The 18,037-nt window shown below is 34.6% G+C and overlaps 2 protein-coding genes across 2 annotated transcripts in view; one reads left to right on the forward strand and one right to left on the reverse strand.

The window, feature by feature from the left end:
* Positions 1-18,037, forward strand: part of LOC127847286 (inversin-like) — a 358,521-nt gene that overhangs the window by 267,723 nt on the left and 72,761 nt on the right.
* LOC127847295 (uncharacterized) overlaps positions 10,310-18,037 on the reverse strand; it is a 248,008-nt gene continuing 240,280 nt past the window's right edge. The window contains exon 5 of the mRNA XM_052379131.1: positions 10,310-10,604. Within this exon, the coding sequence (XP_052235091.1) occupies positions 10,452-10,604 (153 nt within the window). The 3' untranslated portion in view covers positions 10,310-10,451. The remainder of the gene's footprint in view (positions 10,605-18,037) is intronic.

Raw genomic sequence — 18,037 nt, forward strand, 5'->3', positions numbered from 1 at the left:
AGAAAATAGTAAATAAGAATATATTTGGAAAGGTGCCCATTACGGGTGTGCTACCTTAACATGGCCTTAGACAGTAGATGACCCCTATTGAAATTGGGGTCACTAGTTTTCCGATTGCGGAGCTGTTGTTGGTAACTGTGGCTCATTTTGGTAACTGTGGCTCATTATGTTAACTGTCATTGAAAGTTGTTAAAAGATGGTATTTGTAAGTCAGAGGAAACAGTGTTTTCTGCTTATTTACATGATGTAAAAATAAAAAATGGCATTATTTGGTTAGGTTATGTTTAGTCATTCAAACTTAAGTTCCTCCAATTTGGTTTTTAATATGCAAATATGTCTGTGACACAAATTCAAAAGAGTCAGACTTTGTTAAATTCCAAATAGGGTAAAATAAAATAAAACTCATGATTTAAGGCTAAAGTCAACTTGTCATATAAATATATTAAAAAAAACAACACACGTTTCTGTTATGAGTATTATCAAGTAGAATGGCTTTGAAATAAAACTACATGTATTTAGCACATTGTGTAAAGTTTCATCCCATATTAGCGTGCTCAGTCTGCACAGGCTAATCAGGGACAACACTTTCTGCCTGGACTGGACTTAAAAAACACAAAATTCCATAAAATCAGAAAGTGTCGTCCCATGATAAGCCTGTGCGGACTGCACAGGCTATTCTGGGATGGCACTTAACCCACATGCATTAAGTCCTTTTTTCTCAGAGTGACAATTTTGCATATTTATACAAATTACTTCAATTTATTGAACTTGTTTCTATTGAACGAGTTTTCCCAGATCAAACCTCATACTATTTTTCTGATACTTTATTTTGTAGGACACGACTCCGAGTGTTATAAACTGGCAGGATTATGAGGGAAGAACTGCCCTACATTTAGTGGTTGCCGATGGTAACGAGGCTGTCGTAAAAGCACTGGTGAGTACAGTACCAACCTATGCTTACAACCTTTTAAACCTTGTTCTAGGAAAACTTGACTTAATACATGTGCCCAACCTGGGTCCAGCACAGGTATGCCACTTTCCGCCTAATCTGGAGCAACACATTACGCACATGCTTGAAGCCTAGTCTTCCCAGGACATGGCTCGCTTGTTTTAAACATCTAACTGTATTAAGTGACCAAAGTACTGTCCACTTGTCCTGTTTTCAACATGTCTCAGCAATGTTAAACAACGCACTGTATTCAGCAACCAACAACAGCCATTGTTGACACCATGACCAATAAACAAAGACGTGTGTTTAAATGATAATTTTTTACTGGCTTAAACAGATGTCACTATGCCACAGATGCAACATGTTGAAAGGGTAAAAAAACAACATGGCTTTATTGATTTTTTTTATGATTGCTTCAAATTATGAGTTAATTTGTTACAGTCAGCTTGGTAATTGCAAATATAATAGACTAATAATAATAAATGAAAATTAATGAGATATGATCACTAATGACAAATTATAAGCAACATCTATGCAATTTTAGAAAAATATTGATGTCATTCGGCAACTATTTGAATATTTTTTTTATTTGTGGGTTCATATGAAGATAAAAAACAACAGGTCAAAGTATCCAATCAGAATAACATCTTTGCTTTTAAACCTTATGATAAAATATGACATTTCTACAGTAAAATAAAAGCAGTGAAAATAAATACATTGTTCTTTTCACCAGTGAGAAGAACACATTTTTGGAACTCCCTTTTCTATTTTTAGATTATCATAATAATTATGTATACTTTTTCTATGATCACGAGTGAATTAAAATCTACATTCCACCGAATCCAACATATTTTCTTTATATTTTATGCTTTTTTACCATTTATTTAGATTTTAAAAGAGTTTAACTGGAGAATTTCGCTGGTATAATGACGTCATTTCGTCACACTTATAACGTCATTTTGTGATTTGAACTGTATTGAGGCACGCCACAGGAGAAGGGGTAAATTTTCAGCGAAAGGGAAACAGCTGTTATTTATTTTCATGAAAAAGGAGCATAAAAGGATCAGAAAATGTGTTCATGTCAGTGTAAGATCGGTTGTAATTTCACTCGTGATCATAGATAAATAATATTTTGACTCGTAGCTGCGCCACTCGTGGAAATATATTTTCTATGATCACTCGTGAAATAACAAACAATCTTACACTAACATGAACAAATATCCTCTTTTGCTCTAGATTTTAATACCTAAGAGATTGACTCAGATATTTGGCACTCTTCCATCAGAGATTCCTTACATTCTTAATTGAATTGTGTATCTTTAAAAGCCATACTATTTTAATTGATGGGAATAGCTGTAGGACTTTTCTATCAAAGGGCAACATTGTAATTACATCAATTGGTACACAAATTGCTTTCAGGTTGCTGTTGACAACTGCAATGTTTCTGCCCTGGACAACATGTTCAGGACCCCTCTACACTGGGCTGCTGTACTTGGTGAGTTACTGCCTCTTGTTTGTGTTCGGTGAATTTGTTAGATTATAGTTAAAGATATTTTCTATTTAAACGTCTGTTTTAAGGTTTATAATTGCGTTATGCATGTGATTCGCCTAGTGAAAGTCAGTATACAGAATTTTCACAGAATTTTCCTCCCCTCAGACTTCAGCTCAATCACACCCCTGATAATGTGTGTAGTACTGCTAGGGTTTTCATGTGCATAAAGGGTCCTCCCAGATTAGCCTGTGCAGTCTGCAAAGGACAATACTTTTTTCACTTTAATTGTAATTTTTGTTTAAAGGAAGTCTTTTCTAAAGGAAAATCCAATTGAAAGTGAACTCCCAAATAAGCGTGGTTTTCGCACAGCGAAGCTCATTTTCATTCTTTGCAATTAAACAAATCCAATAAGCCCCACAAAGAATAAAAAACTAACACTGTTTGAGATTGTAAAACCAACTATTGTACCTATTGCCTAGCTATGGGTAAATGGGGCTAAATGCATATGCGTTAAGTGTTGTTCCAGATTAGTCCGTGCAGACCCAACATGCTCATCAGGGACGAGACACTTTTTGCATTAACAGGAATTTTGCTAAGTTAATTCCATAACTGCATAGGTTAATCTATGAGACATAGAGAATATTATGTGAGTGTCGGATAAAGATCAAGTTTATCATGCGAGGCTGAGAAAGATGTAGTGCGAGGCTTGCTGAGCGCTACACAGTTTTAAGCCGAGCATGATTAACTTGATTTCTATCCCACACTCACATAATATTCTATTTATCCTATTATTTTGTGGTCGTTTATCGTTCAAAAAGAGTAAAAATACTTTAAAATTCAAAGAAACAGCGCTGGTTTCCCAAGTTATCTCCGAAGTGTTTGTTCACTTCAACGTCATCGTTTGCTATGACGTCACATTGAACCATATAGTGTTCTTTAAAAAGAGATCGGAAAACCATAGTCTAAAAATATCGATAGTATAAAGCTTAAGTTTATACGATCGTTGTTATACTATCGATTTTCATCTGGTAATAGGATAAAATACTTTATGCACCTACATAAAGCTCAGTTGTCCTAGAGTTTTTTTACTTTCAAAATAGTCTTGAAATCCGTTATTAGGTCATTCAAAGATCGTATCACTGCTTCTGGACAACAAGGCGGAGTTCTCGAGTTCAGACCAGAACGGGGCCACACCTTTACACTACGCAGCGCAAAACAACTTTGAAGTGAGTGGCTCACTTATAAATCAGAGTTTTCTTTAAACATGAATTGAATTTACAAATGGTAATATATAATTATTATTATGTATTTTTTATAAAAAATGTAAATGTGAATTTATTACACTGATGTTTTGAAATTACCCACTTGGCTAGTGTATGCAAACATACGTTGCTCTGGGAAAACTGGGCTTAATTCATATGTGTAAAGTTTTGTCCCAGATTAGCCTGTGCAGTGCACACAAGCTAATCAGGGACAAATCATTCACATTTTATGTTTTATTTTCGATTAAGGGAAGTCCCTTCTCAACTAAAATTCAGTGTAGGTGGACAGTGTTTTCCCTGATAAGCTTGTGCAGACTGCACTGGCTAATCTGGGATGACACTTTACTCACATGCGTTTAACCCCGTTTTCGCAGAGCACAGCTCTATTATTGTTTTGTGAAATGAACTACTTTCCCATTTGTCAAGCAATACAATTGAAACTTCAAAAATGTCCTCATTACATGTGTAAGTGCAGATGTGCAAGACACTGTGTTCTTCTCTAATGATCCATATATGCTTAATCATATTCTCTTGAATTCTCTTGTGACTAACAGCTTTAGTGAAGTTAACAAGCATATCCAGCAGTTTGTACCTTCTTTATAAAGTTCCCCTGAAAGGCACTTTCCCAATGGAAGGTAAAAAGTGCCAATGGCTGTCCGAAAAATTACCAAAATGAAGGAAAGTTTTATGTATTTTGTTCCAAAAGCTTATTTTCTGCACCTTTAATTGGGAATTGTTGGCAGTCATTTAGGAAAGAATTCTATTTGAGATTGGAAATGGGGCCTAATAACGGCCCCAAATTTGACCAAAAAAACACTGTAACAGCTTTAGTTACGATAATAATCATATCCCTGATAAGCATGTGGGGACTCTTTAGTTAAGTGAGCAAGCGTATCCCATTCCAAGTTGAGTTAAAAGCTTAAGTTAATTCAACAAGGGTATCTCATTCAGGGGACTGTGGAAGTGTTCATGTCTGTTCTGAACACAAAAACTTTCTAGGTGGAAAGTGTTGTCCCTAATTGGATGAAACTTAATGCACATTCATTAAGCCCAGTTTACTCAATCAGGAGACCGTGGAGGTGTCCTGTCATAGGCAAAAGCTTTAATCTAGCCTTAAATAGTGAATCGTTCGCTGTTATTTTAAGCACGACTATTATATATAAAATATATATAGTGGAGCTATCCTACTCACCCCGGCGTTTCCGTTAGCGTGCAAATGTTAAAGTTTTCGTACTACCCCAATTATTTTCATTGTCCCTTGATATATTGCTTTCATATTTTGCATACTTGTTTACCAACATGACCCCAACCTATAAACAAGAGCAGACAACTCTATCAAGCATTTTTTTCATTATTATGGCCCCTTTTCCTCTTAGAATATGCAGCAAATGTTAAAGTTTGCGTACTACCCCAAATATTTTCAATGTCCCTTGACATATTGCTTTCATATTTTGCATACTTGTTAACCATCATGACCCCAAACTATAAACAAGAGCAGACAACTGTATCATGCATTTTGACAGAATATTGCCCCTTTTATACTTAGAATATGCATATTATTGATAAATCTATGTTAAACTTTGCGTAATACCCCAAATATTTCCTATATCCTTTGACATATTGCTTTTATATTTGTATACTTGTTAACCAACATGACCCTAACCTATAAACAAGAGCAGACCACTGTATCAAGCATTTTTTTTTAACATCATCTAATAAATTACCCCACCCACCCCATCCCGTATTATACCCCCCTCTCATCCCCCCCTACCCCCCCACCCAAATTTTTTTTCTCCTTTTTTAATTTTTGAAAGATCGTCTAATAAATGACCACACCCCACATTATACCCCCTTTCAACCCCCCCCCCAATTTTGTTTATATTTTTTATTTTTTATTTTTGAAAGATTGTCTAATAAATAATAATAAATTATTGAATATGAACAATTTCCCCATGATGGCTTACGTTGTACTGTCAAGCACTCGAATAGTTGAGCGCGCTGTCCTCTGACAGCTCTTGTTAAAAAATACATTTTTTGAGATCAGAAAAGATGCCGTTGTAAAGGTAAGATCATACATTATTTTATTTGCAGATCATCAGGAGCAAGAAGCCATGCTTGGAAACATCATTTTTGTACGCACATGAAAAACACATCAATTAAATCCGATTCAGGAGACTGTTGAAGTGTTTCTGTCTCGCGCCAATGTGACAGACGAAGCAGACGTGGAGGGCAGGACTGCGTTCATGTGGGCAGCGGGCAAGGGGGCGGACCAAGTGTTGGAGAACTTCCTCAAACACAATGTGGACATACAACAGGTCGACAAGAACGGTGGCACAGGTATGTCCTTGACATTTCTCATGATTACATTGAAATTTCATGTTTGTCCTTGGATGTTAACGTGTGGCGCGGACTGATCTATCTATAAGACCGGAATAAAATAATGATGGCTCTGTGAAAATTGGACATGATGCGAAAGTTTCGTCCAAGATTAGCTTGTGCTGACTGCATGGGACGACAAATAAATGTGGCATTGATATTTCATGTGACCATGACAATTTGTAAAATTACTCATAAGGATTGTAGACAGACATGTCAAATCTGACAGCAGTTTTGGTAAATATAATTCTTATTTGAGTTGCAAACGTATTAATCAGAATGGTAGAAATTGAAAAAAAATTCCTGCTTTACCCTTTTTTTTTTATACCCCCACAAACGAAGTTTACGGGGGTATATAGGAGTGAGCTTGTTTTACTTTAAACAACTCTTTGTTGGTCTGTTAATTGGCTGTTTAGTGCTCTCATGGTCCAGGTTGTTGTTGTTTTTGTACTTGGAGGGGGTAAAGCCTCACCTTTTTATTGGGGAAAAAATAGCAGATTATCACGGATTTGGAGTTGTATTTGAGCACCTTGTTGGCTGTTTGGGGGGAAATATCAACAACTATGAACAACATTCACACTTCAAGTGTTATTGTTCAATGTACTAATTTTATTTTAATATTTATACATTTTAAAATCATCAATTTCACTTACATGCTACTACAGTACAGAGTGACACACATAATACAGCAGAATATGAATATGAATCTGGTTATGCACAGATAAACTTACATATAAATGAAACCATGTTTGTCTTACCCATTTACAATGATAATCATTTTTAGAGCTGCTACAATATATAAGTATATAGCGCAATACGCAATCCGCATATTGTATTGCGATACGATCTGCTTTTACATGTCATACTGTAAAATTTCAGATGAAGTTTATGGAAATTGGAAAAAAAACACAATTAATTACATAATAAAAAATGTAAATTGATGTCATTATCAACAGAAGGAATAATGATCAATAATTGATTTACGTAACAGCATTCTGATAAGTTACATGACCGGCTTTTAAACATCCACAATTCTTTTTCGGGTTATTATTCTTCTTGTCGACTTTCATAATAGTTATCAAAATGGCAGACGAAACGAACACCGAGTTTGACTTTAAAGACAATTTCAAGGGAAAAAGTGTTGTTTAACAACACAATAAACATACAATACAAAGGTTATGTTCATGTAATTAAGTTGTTTTTGGTGATTATCTGTTGAGTTATAATTCTGGTACAAGTAAGCAAAATATTGCAATATATTGCAATACGGGTTTTTGAACTGACAATATATTGCAATACGGTTTTGGGCGTATGGTTGCAGCACTAATCATTTTAAATGTTTTTTCTTTGAGAGAAGGCTGAACTCCAATTAACAAACACTAACTTTATCAGACATTCATTCACTGTTTAAATTTATTATAAATATTGTTTGTATCTAAGAAGTATCTCCATTGTTGACAGACACAAGCATTTCATTAACCCCTATTATTTATAATATGTCCGTCTCGAATTCGATATGATTTCTCATTGTTCAAAGATTTGATTTTTTTCCTCCATTTTAAGCAATCTTGGAATAATGATATATGAAACATGTATGGGTAGCAACGTAAAATCCTATATGCCTGACTACATTCTTGAACCAAAAGTTAAGTCATTATGAGTGTTGAATTCATTAGATATTTACAAATGTAGTTGTTTTTAATTTTTAAATATTAAGGCAATTATGGCGGAAAATCCATGACAGAGGAGGAAAAAAACCTTTAGAGAATAGGGAATACACACTGAAGTTCTCAATGAAGGACAAAAATGATGAATGGAACATAATAACTTAAATGACAAGGTTCACAAAAAACCAAAAATGGCCCTTTGATAATGGCTATGAATCGTTTGGTTAAACTGTATAGTTTTGAAAAACTATCCCTAAAACTCTTTTTATATTGCTATTCTTTTTGTCATTGCTATCAAATCAAGTACGCTGCATGGTTTATTCCATTATTTTACAAAAAGGGGGAGATCAGACGTACCTTTACAATAAAGATATTGGAACTGATTAGAACATTGTCCTTAGGTATTCAATGTATGAAGAAGAACATTCTAGAAATATTGTTTAAATACTATGAGTATATTTTCCATAGCATGTAGATTTATAAAAAATAAAACACAGTTCCCCATTTTATTTTTCAAATAGGCAAAATTTAAAGAACTGTACTGTATATAAAATTATATGAAGTTAATGTTATGATAGCAAGTTGACAAAGCAATATAAATTATAAACATGTAGATGGCAGTCATTTTCTTGTATTTAGTGATAAGTTTTCGTTATTTTACAGCGTTCTTTGCAAAACGCTGATAAATTTTATAGAGCACAGCAGAAATGCCAAAACTGCAAATGACGTTGTGATACGCAAGTTGTAAATTTCTTGTTTGTCAAGAAAAAAGCCTTATATATTTACTAGAACATTAACATTTTATTATCACCATGTTTTTAAATTTAATTTGACTGCATTATCACGGATCTGTAATAGGTCTAGTTAAAAAATCCTGTAGAATCTATTATTTTTCATGAAGGATTTTCTCAAGGAATTTTCTAACATGGCAAAATATGATGTTTTCATATTAGCACGTAAAGAAAAAGTTGACATTATCATAATTTATATACACAATTATTCAAGACATTTAGTATTAGTTTACTCATTGATAACGCATAAAGCGTTAGTGTACAAGAACATGCACAAACGATAATAATGTCATTACTAATTGCTTTAACTGAGTAAGAAACAGGTATAAAATACAATCTTCATTCTAGGTATTATTGTTTTCAGTTGACTCATTTTAGCAATCAATTTTGTAGAAGATTACAACCCTCAGAAATCTAATTATTTTCAGAATAAATTAAAGTGAATGTACTTAAACTATATATATATATATATATATATATATATATATATATATATATATATATACATATATAGAGATGAATTCCAGGCACACAAAATTTATCTAAATAGAATGGTATTTGTCTGGGAAAACTAGCACTGGTGACACAATTTTTGATTAATTGAATGTCTAACCTAAATTTCCTGCATTCAGCGTATGATAAGCATTGTATAGTCATTAATCTTTTTTTAAAGAAGTTACTTGTCAAGCAAATGGGATAATGTCAACAGAACTTTTAAACTTGCTAACAGCGCACTGACCTTGATAACCTGCAAGATGTAATGTATTGCATTTACAGAGATGCCACAATTGCAGCCGGAATGCTTGCGTTTGTCAAATAGGTAGTTCAATATGTTGGAATGTAAATTAGGAACAATAAGGAACAATAAGGAACAACAACCTGCTATAATATATACCAGTGCACAGAATGCAATATAATACTTATTTTTATATATGATAACACAGCCTGCACATATAAACGCTCTGACAAATATAAAGAGTCGCATTGGCGTAGTGGATATGGTGTCTGCCTAGCGACCGGGAGTTCATGGGTTCGATCCCTATTGTAGGAGCGTTCTTAAGATCTTTTCAATACATACCAAGTACTGCTTCTAGGGCCATGAAACGGACTCAAGAGCGTTTAAAATAAGCCTTAGGCTTTCAATGAGATCGAGCTAAATAAATAGGTTTAAACTAAACTAAATATAAAGGGGTACACACAAAAAGAATTTATTTTGACAGTGTCAAACTGCTGTAGCTGCTTAACATATCTAAACTTTATCAAATAGTTTCACACTGTAAAATCGGGTTCTTTATAAAAAAAATCCTGTATTGCTGCATTTTTTATATTGGTCATGCTGATTGAACATTTATTCAATTAGGTCTACTTGCATAAAATATCAAAATTTCATTGGATATTAATTCAGATCGAAGCCTTTGTTAGACAGCAATGTGGAAATGTAATTGAATATTACAAAAGAAATGTTTTTTCAGCGCAGGAAACAAAACCATTCATGATGCTTCAAATTCAAGGATTTTTTTTTCCAGTAATCTTAAATAATTATTTTATTTATGTAAAAATAAATGACTGCCTATATTTAGATTCAAAATATTATTTATGTTATGTAAATTACAGACATTATATTCTGAACTAAAATTTGTCTAGCAGTTCTAGACACCTTGTTAAGTAAAAGAGAAAGAAAACAAGTGTAATATGTAATAGATGCAGCAATATAATATATTCTATAATAGTTCTTATGATCCCAGAAAGTCTTTATATTCTATCAACTAATGACATTATTTGTTTCCAAAAAAATGCATCTGTAATAATACTAACATTGTTGTAGTATTATGACACAAACATATTTTAATGCACAGCATAATTCCATGGCAATAAATAATCTGAATCATCAATCAGGATACATGTAGAGTTATGCTATTGCACTTTGAACACCAGGATACTGTTGTTTTCAAAAAGTCCCACAAGGATGGAGGCAGTGTGTCTGTTGTAGCAGACTGACTGTGGGTACACCACTCCATCCTCCTCTGTAGCAAGAATAGCCAGCTTCTTTCTGCCCTCATCGTCCACCTGTATGATAGTGTGTGACAGGAATCCACATACCAGCACCTGTCCTGCAGGTGTCACGTGTACATCACGTGGCTCTAAAATAGCAGGGTCAGTGAAGGTGGCCAGGACTGAACCATCCCTGGCCAGGGTGAGGAGCCTGTGATGGGAGGAGTCAGTGATGTACAACTTGTCCCCCGTGGGACTCACAGCAACCATATATACTGCAAAACAGAGTAACATCACGATATTGAAATATACATTTAATAGACAATTAAAAATCTTATTTAAACTGTATTAATAATGGTAAAGAACAGATACTATATAATAATAATTATTATTAAAGTTGTGTTCCAGTGTTTTGTTTTCTCTTTATGTTGACTTGTTTTTATTTGACTTGTGTTTGTGCTTTAAGATTTGAAGTCTTTCACCAAAGCATGGAAGGAAACAATACTTAATAATGTGTGTTAGTTGGTGTAACTACATGCAGTTATAATAAATTTACCAAACATGTACACATGATTAAACATTCATTGACACGCATTGAAATATTTTACTCGACTATCATACAAAATAATAGCTATAGATATGGTTGTTATTGAAATTGATAAAATTGTTTCATCAATAGTTGATAAAATTATAAGTTAACACCTTTTATTGAAAATTTAAATTACAAAAACAACAATGAAAAGCTCAGGTTACAAATAGAAAAAAGAAGGAATGTCGTGTCTACTGTGAAACCAATATAATTCAACCGACATTTGTGTAGTTGCCGTTCAATCACAAATTGAAATAAATTTTATTGATTAATTTTATCACACACATCTCACAAAGTGTTATTGTATGATAAATGTTTTTTTTTGTAATTTAATAATTTGCTTGAAAAAAAAACAGGTTACCAATAGTGAAAAGAAAAAGAAATGCAGAATCTACTATAAAATCAATATGATTCAACAGAAATAAATTTGTGTAGTTTCCGTTCAGTCACAAAATAAAATGTTTTACCGAGTTTTTATTCCTAAAGGCTTATATAATTATCAGACTTAAAAAACAACACAGTTTCTAAGATCCAACGAATAGCCCTGATTTAACTTATCCATGACATTTAATATCATTAAAATAAATTTAAATAGCACAGTTTCTAAGATCCAACGAATAGCCCTGATTTAACTTATCCATGAAATTTAATATCATTAAAATAAATTTAATTCACATACATTTCTAGACATGGCATACAGGGAATGTCTAAATAAAAAAATATTAACTTTTCTTTTATACCTAATGATAAAATATGACATTTCTGCAGTGAAATAACAGCAGTGAAAATAAACAAACGGTTCTTTTCACCGGTGAAAAGAACAAATTTTCGGAATTCCTCTTTCTACTTTTAGATTATCATAACTAAATTTAAGTATATTTTCTATGATCACAAGTGAATAAAAATCGACATTCCACTGAATCCCACAAATTGTCTTCTTATTTTATGCTTTTCACCGTTTATTAACATTGTAATAGAGTTTAACTGGAGAATTTCGGTTGTATAAGGACGTCATTTTGTCACACTAATGACATCATTTTGTGTTTTGAAACGTATTGATGCACGCCACGGGAGAAACTCCGAGAAAGGGTAACTTTTCAGCGAAAGGGAAACAGCTGTTAATTACTTTCTTGAAAAAGGGGCATTAAAGAAACAGAAAATTTGTTTATGTCAGTGTAAGATCGTTTGTTATTTCACTCGTGATCATTGAAAAATAATATTTTCACGAGTGGCTCGTGAAATAACAAACGATATTACACTGACATAAACAAATATCCTCTATGTATTCTTAACTGCAGCTGAATTAATACATTGATTGTACATTATAACCTATTTGTTCGGCGTATTCCTAATCATATCCAGATTAATCCACTCTGAGTCTTACCTGTACAAAAACCTGATTTATCCCCATACATCTTGCTGACTTGTTTCCCACTCAGCGTGTACTTGTAGAGTGCTCTAATATCAGTAATATACAGGTCTTCCTGGTGGCAGGCAATACCGTAACATAAATGTTGTAACTGAAGCTTCCTTCCTTTCACCAGCTTCCTGTTGTTTACTGTGATGAACTGGACCTCACTGTTCAAAGTCACAGCCACTTCAGTGGGTGTGATCTGACACATACCAGATGGTGAGCTTGTCACACTACAGTGACTCACCACCTGGTGCTGCTGGTCAAGCAGCTTGATTGTGTTATTAGTATAGTCTGCTACCAGGACCTGTCCTTCTGGGAGGACACAGATGGCTGTGATATAGCATTCCTTTGAATACCTTGATTTTTTTACATTATGTACAGACTTTCCCTGCACAGTGAATACCTTGTTTGGATTCTCTTGTACCCTCAATGTCTGTGTACTGTGGTCAATCTTTCCAAGACCTGACAGTTTAGACAAGTACTGTACAATTTCACTGTTAGGCTGAAATGTTATTGAAACTCTAACCTGAAGAGAGTTCTTCTTTAGAAAGGTTTCACAATGCTGTATTTTGTCCTTGCATTTCCAGGTGGCTATAAAGGATAGTTCCAGCTTGCTTTTATCACTTATGTCCTGAATGGCATCTCGAAGTTGTTTCAATTCATCCTGAAGACTGATACATTTGTTAACATCATCTTTGCAAGAGGCTTGCAGTTTTGTCAGTGTATCTTTCATTTCATTCAGTGTCTTCTGTTCAATTGTGTCTAATGCTGCATTTATTTTTCGCCGAGTTTCATGTATCTTTTGTAACTGCTCATCAAATGAATTTTGCATATACTGAAGGTTAGCCTCTTGGTTGCCTTGAAGTTTCCTCATTTCTTCTAAAATTGTTTGGATAGAAACTGACAGTTTTTTAAGGTCTGTGGACTGGATTTTTACTATGTCTGATATAAGAGTTACCTTTGGACAGTGTCTGAAAGTAAAGGGGAAAACACTTTAAATTATATAAAATACTAAAACACCTATTCTTTGAAAGCTTTTATCATGGGAAAAGTCTTTGGTAAAGTCAGAATGAGATGCATATATTACATACATACAAATGGTATAATCAAAAATATTCATTTATATAAATCTAAAACACAAGTATTCATTTGATCAGACAGTTTACTGGATATAAAACACATGACTCAATTACAAAGCCTAAAATTGCAGTCTTCTTTCTATTATAATTATTGTACATGAAATAATGAATTTCTTATTGAAATATTTTGTTTTTCATTGATATAATAAAATTATTTTTTCTTTCTAAAAATTATAGTTCCAGCTTGCAAAGAAGATTGAAAACCCTACGTTTGTTTCGGGTGTTTTTTTCTATTCTTCAAAATAAACTATACCTGTGATTAAGGAATGCACAATTTGTGCAGCACAGCTCACTGTGTTCATCGCAAAACATTTTCAGGTTTTCATCTCTATGGACATCGCATTTCAGAAGAAAATCTTTCACTTTCTTTGTCACTGGCCATTTCTTCATGTGTTTTCTTCCAAAAGTGTCATGTTTAGTAAACAACTGGCTGTGCAGGTTAATACAATTCCCACAGAAAAACTTAACACAACATTCACAGTAGAAATCAGCTGTATTATCCAATTTCTTGTCTTCACAGGTCGAGCACAAGAAGTCTTGGACTATGTCAGATCCCTTGTCAATGGTTGATTGTGAAAAGGTTGCCATTTTACTGAAAGAATTTTACTAGGACTGTGATATCAATTAAATAGCTGAACATATCAAGCCCATCTAACCACGTCCGCAGTCCTAAACAAGTAGCACTAAACCTACCACTTTCAAACTAAGATACAACTCAAGGTGATTTGAAGGTTAAAACTTCGATAAACAAACTACGTAAACTGTCATGTGAACTGTGTGGTAAGATTACACCTTCAGTTTGTGGTTAGTTTATCTAGGCACACACGAAGAAATACCTCAACTCAATGCTGTGTTTAATCAATAAAGCAACGAGGATAATGGTCGGTTTAAGTGAACTAGATAGCATGGGTATACACTGGGAGTATTTTAAACTGCACAATGCCAAGTATGGACTCCCAACATAGCTTTTATCAATAAACTTGTCATGAAAAATAAAGCATTTACATATCAACTTATTACTTAAATAAGATCTTAAAATTTATAAAACTGTCCTTGTCATGCCTGAAATATTCCTCTTGTGCTGCTTTGTCATAGGGAGTCGCTGGTTTGGTTAAATATTCTTATAATATAATTAACCCATTTATGCCTAGTGGACTCACCCATCCTTCTAAATTGGATCAATTTATTTCCAAAATAAGGAATGTTTAGTACATTTCTTTCTATATTTAGAATATTTCTTACAGAAATTCCTCTAGTCAAACAGCGCAGACCCTGATGAGACGCGGCGTCTATGATGCGTCATCTCATCTGGGTCTATGCTGTTTGCCAAGGCCTTTTTTCTAGACGCTAGACATAAATGGGTTCATTCCACTCACAATTTTCAAGATTGGTCCAAGACAAAGTTTAAATATAGCAAATGGCAATTACTATTATCAATTGGTAAAAAGGCCATGTAAATAGTGAAATAAATTATTTGTACTAATAATGACTCAGACAGTATCAAATCTGTGTCACACATATTAAAAACCTAGATAGGACAAGAATAGGTCAATTCAGGTTTAGGTCGCCCCGATAGGACAAGAATAGGTCAATGCCGGTTTAGGTCGCCTTGATAAGACAATAATAGATCAATTATGGTTTAGGTCACCCCGATAGAACAAGAATAGGTCAATTACATGTATGGTTTAAGTTGCCCTGATAGGACAAGAATAGGTCAATTATGGTTTAGGTCACTCTGATAGGACAAGCACAGGTATATTATGGTTTAGGTCGCCCTGATAGAACAAGAATAGGTCAATTCTGGTTTAGGTCATTCCGATAGGACAAGAATAGGTCAATTATGGTTTAGATCACCCTGATAGGACAAGAATAGGTCAATTCTGGTTTAGGTCGCCCCGATAGGACAAGAATAGGTCAATTATGGTTAAGGTTGCCCTGATAGGACAAGAATAGGTCAATAATGGTTTAGGTCACCCCGATAGGACAAAAATGGGTCAATGCCGGTTTAGGTCGTCTTGATAGGACAAGAATAGGTCAATTATGGTTTAAGTCACCCCGATAGGACAAGAATAGGTCAATTATGATTAAAGTCGCCCTGATCGGACAAGAATAGGTCAATTCCGGTTAAGGTCACCCCGATAGGACAAGAATAGGTCAATTCCGGTTTAGGTCGCCGTGGCATAGTGAGTATGGTGTCTGGCTAGTTACAGGAATGTCAGGGTTTGATTCCAAGTGTGGGGGTATTCTTTAGCTCTCCCACAAAGATATCAAGTACTGATTCTACCCAGGAATTTTGGGAGCATTAAAATAAGCCTAAGGCTCTCAATGTTCGATGCAATTGAGCTTAAATAAATATGTTAAAACTTATTTTGGTTCACAGCCCTGCATGCTGCCGCGCTCTCAGGTCACGCCTCCTCAGTAAAGATCCTGTTGAACCATGGCGCCCAAATCGATGCGACGGACTTTATGAAGCACACACCGCTGTTCCGAGCCTGCGAGATGGGACACACGGATGTCGTGCAGACGCTCATTGACGATGGGGCACGCGTCGGGATGCTTGACGAAGATGGAAGGTCACCCCTGCATTGGTACGGGGGCTGAATTGAAATTATTTTGAGTTAAGAATAAATATGTATAAAGTTCCTATGTGTGATTAGTTAATTGGCCATGGAACTCAGAATTAATTTATATTAATTCAGACAGTTTTTCTATCCCCAAACATGCACTAATTAATTCTTATTCATATATTTCTAATTCCCACACGTTTATTTTCTATTCTACCCACTTGTTTTTTTTTCTATTCCTCTATTCAATATGTTTATTGTATATTTCTTAGGTGTTTATTTTCTATTTTCCACCTGTTTGTTTTGAATTCCCCAGATGTTTATTTTCTATTCCCCACAGGTTTGTTTTCTATTCCCTAGATGTTTATTTTCTATTCCCCACATGCCCATTTTCTATTCCCCAGGGCTGCACTGGGAGGCCACGCCTACATCTGCCAGACCCTCATTAAATACGTTGTCGACCCAAATATCAAGGACTCCTCGGGGTAAAGTACTTTCTGAGATTGGCTTCTTCATATGGTTTATTGAATGTTTGATTTTATAACCCAGCATTTCAATTAAAATAGTTGGTGAGCTTATACTTCAATACAATTTTGCAATAGTAAAATTGTGGCAGATTTTACGGTTTTCTTTACTTTGTTTTTAGCGAGGCTGTTTTCGGAGAAAACCCGAGCTGTTGTCATAGCCAGCTCGTCCGCCGTAGGCGTCGTGCTTAAACCTTAACATTGGCTCTAAAATCAAAGTGCTTCCACCTACAACTTTGAAACTTCATATGTAGATGCACCTTGATGAGTTCTACACGCCACACCCATTTTTGGGTCACTAGGTCAAAGGTCAAGGTCTCTTTGACCTCTAGTATCAAACTTTTACATAGGCTCTAAAATCAAAGTGCTTCCACCTACAACTTTGAAACTTCATACGTAGTTGCACCATGATGAGTTCTACATTCCACACCCATTTTTGGTTCACTAGGTCAAAGGTCAAGGTCACTGTGACCTCTAATATAAAACTTTAACAAATACCTTAACATTGCCTCTAAAATCAAAGTGCTTCCACCTACAACTTTGAAACTTCATATGTAGATGCACCTTGATGAGTTCTACATGCCACACCCATTTTGGGTCACTAGGTCAAAAGTCAAGGTCACTGAGACCTCTAAAAAAAATAATTCTGACAAGCTTTTGCAGCTGAGCGTTGCACCCGGTATGCGGTGCTCTTGTTTTTTTAACTTCATTTTGGTGTTAAAAATTTAAGTGCGCTTTATACATGGTTTCCTGTAATACATGAATTTGTTTAATTGTAGATCCAAATAACAGCCTTTATTCAGAGTAGGCCCCTTAAAAATGCCTTATGATATAAGCTAGATTATTTGTTATGTGTAATGTTTGTTGAAAGTACTGCGTCGACCCAAATATCAAGGACATGTCGGGATGCTAGGCTGCTTAACTTCTTTCTGAGTTTAAGTATTTTGTGTGGCATGTTAAAAGTATGGTGGATTTCTGATTTTGTGAGAAAAGAAGAGGAATTTGCATTGGTCATTTTTCTGTCAACCCACGCATATTATGATTTTACAGTACTTAGTGCATTTTTTCGTCAGCTATAAATTTGCCAAGGATAATCAAATCTATGTGTGTTTTATTTTAAAATTAACCATTAATTTTATTGATGAATCGATAACCTTTTAAACAACTCCGCCTAGGACATACAATGTACTGATGTTTTCTCTACAGGCGAACTCCAATACAGTGTGCGGCCTACGAGGGTTACGTCAACTCTATGTCTGTACTCCTTGAGCACAAGGC

Source organism: Dreissena polymorpha, chromosome 10 (genome assembly GCF_020536995.1).
Source record: "Dreissena polymorpha isolate Duluth1 chromosome 10, UMN_Dpol_1.0, whole genome shotgun sequence".
Classification (NCBI taxonomy): domain Eukaryota; kingdom Metazoa; phylum Mollusca; class Bivalvia; order Myida; family Dreissenidae; genus Dreissena; species Dreissena polymorpha.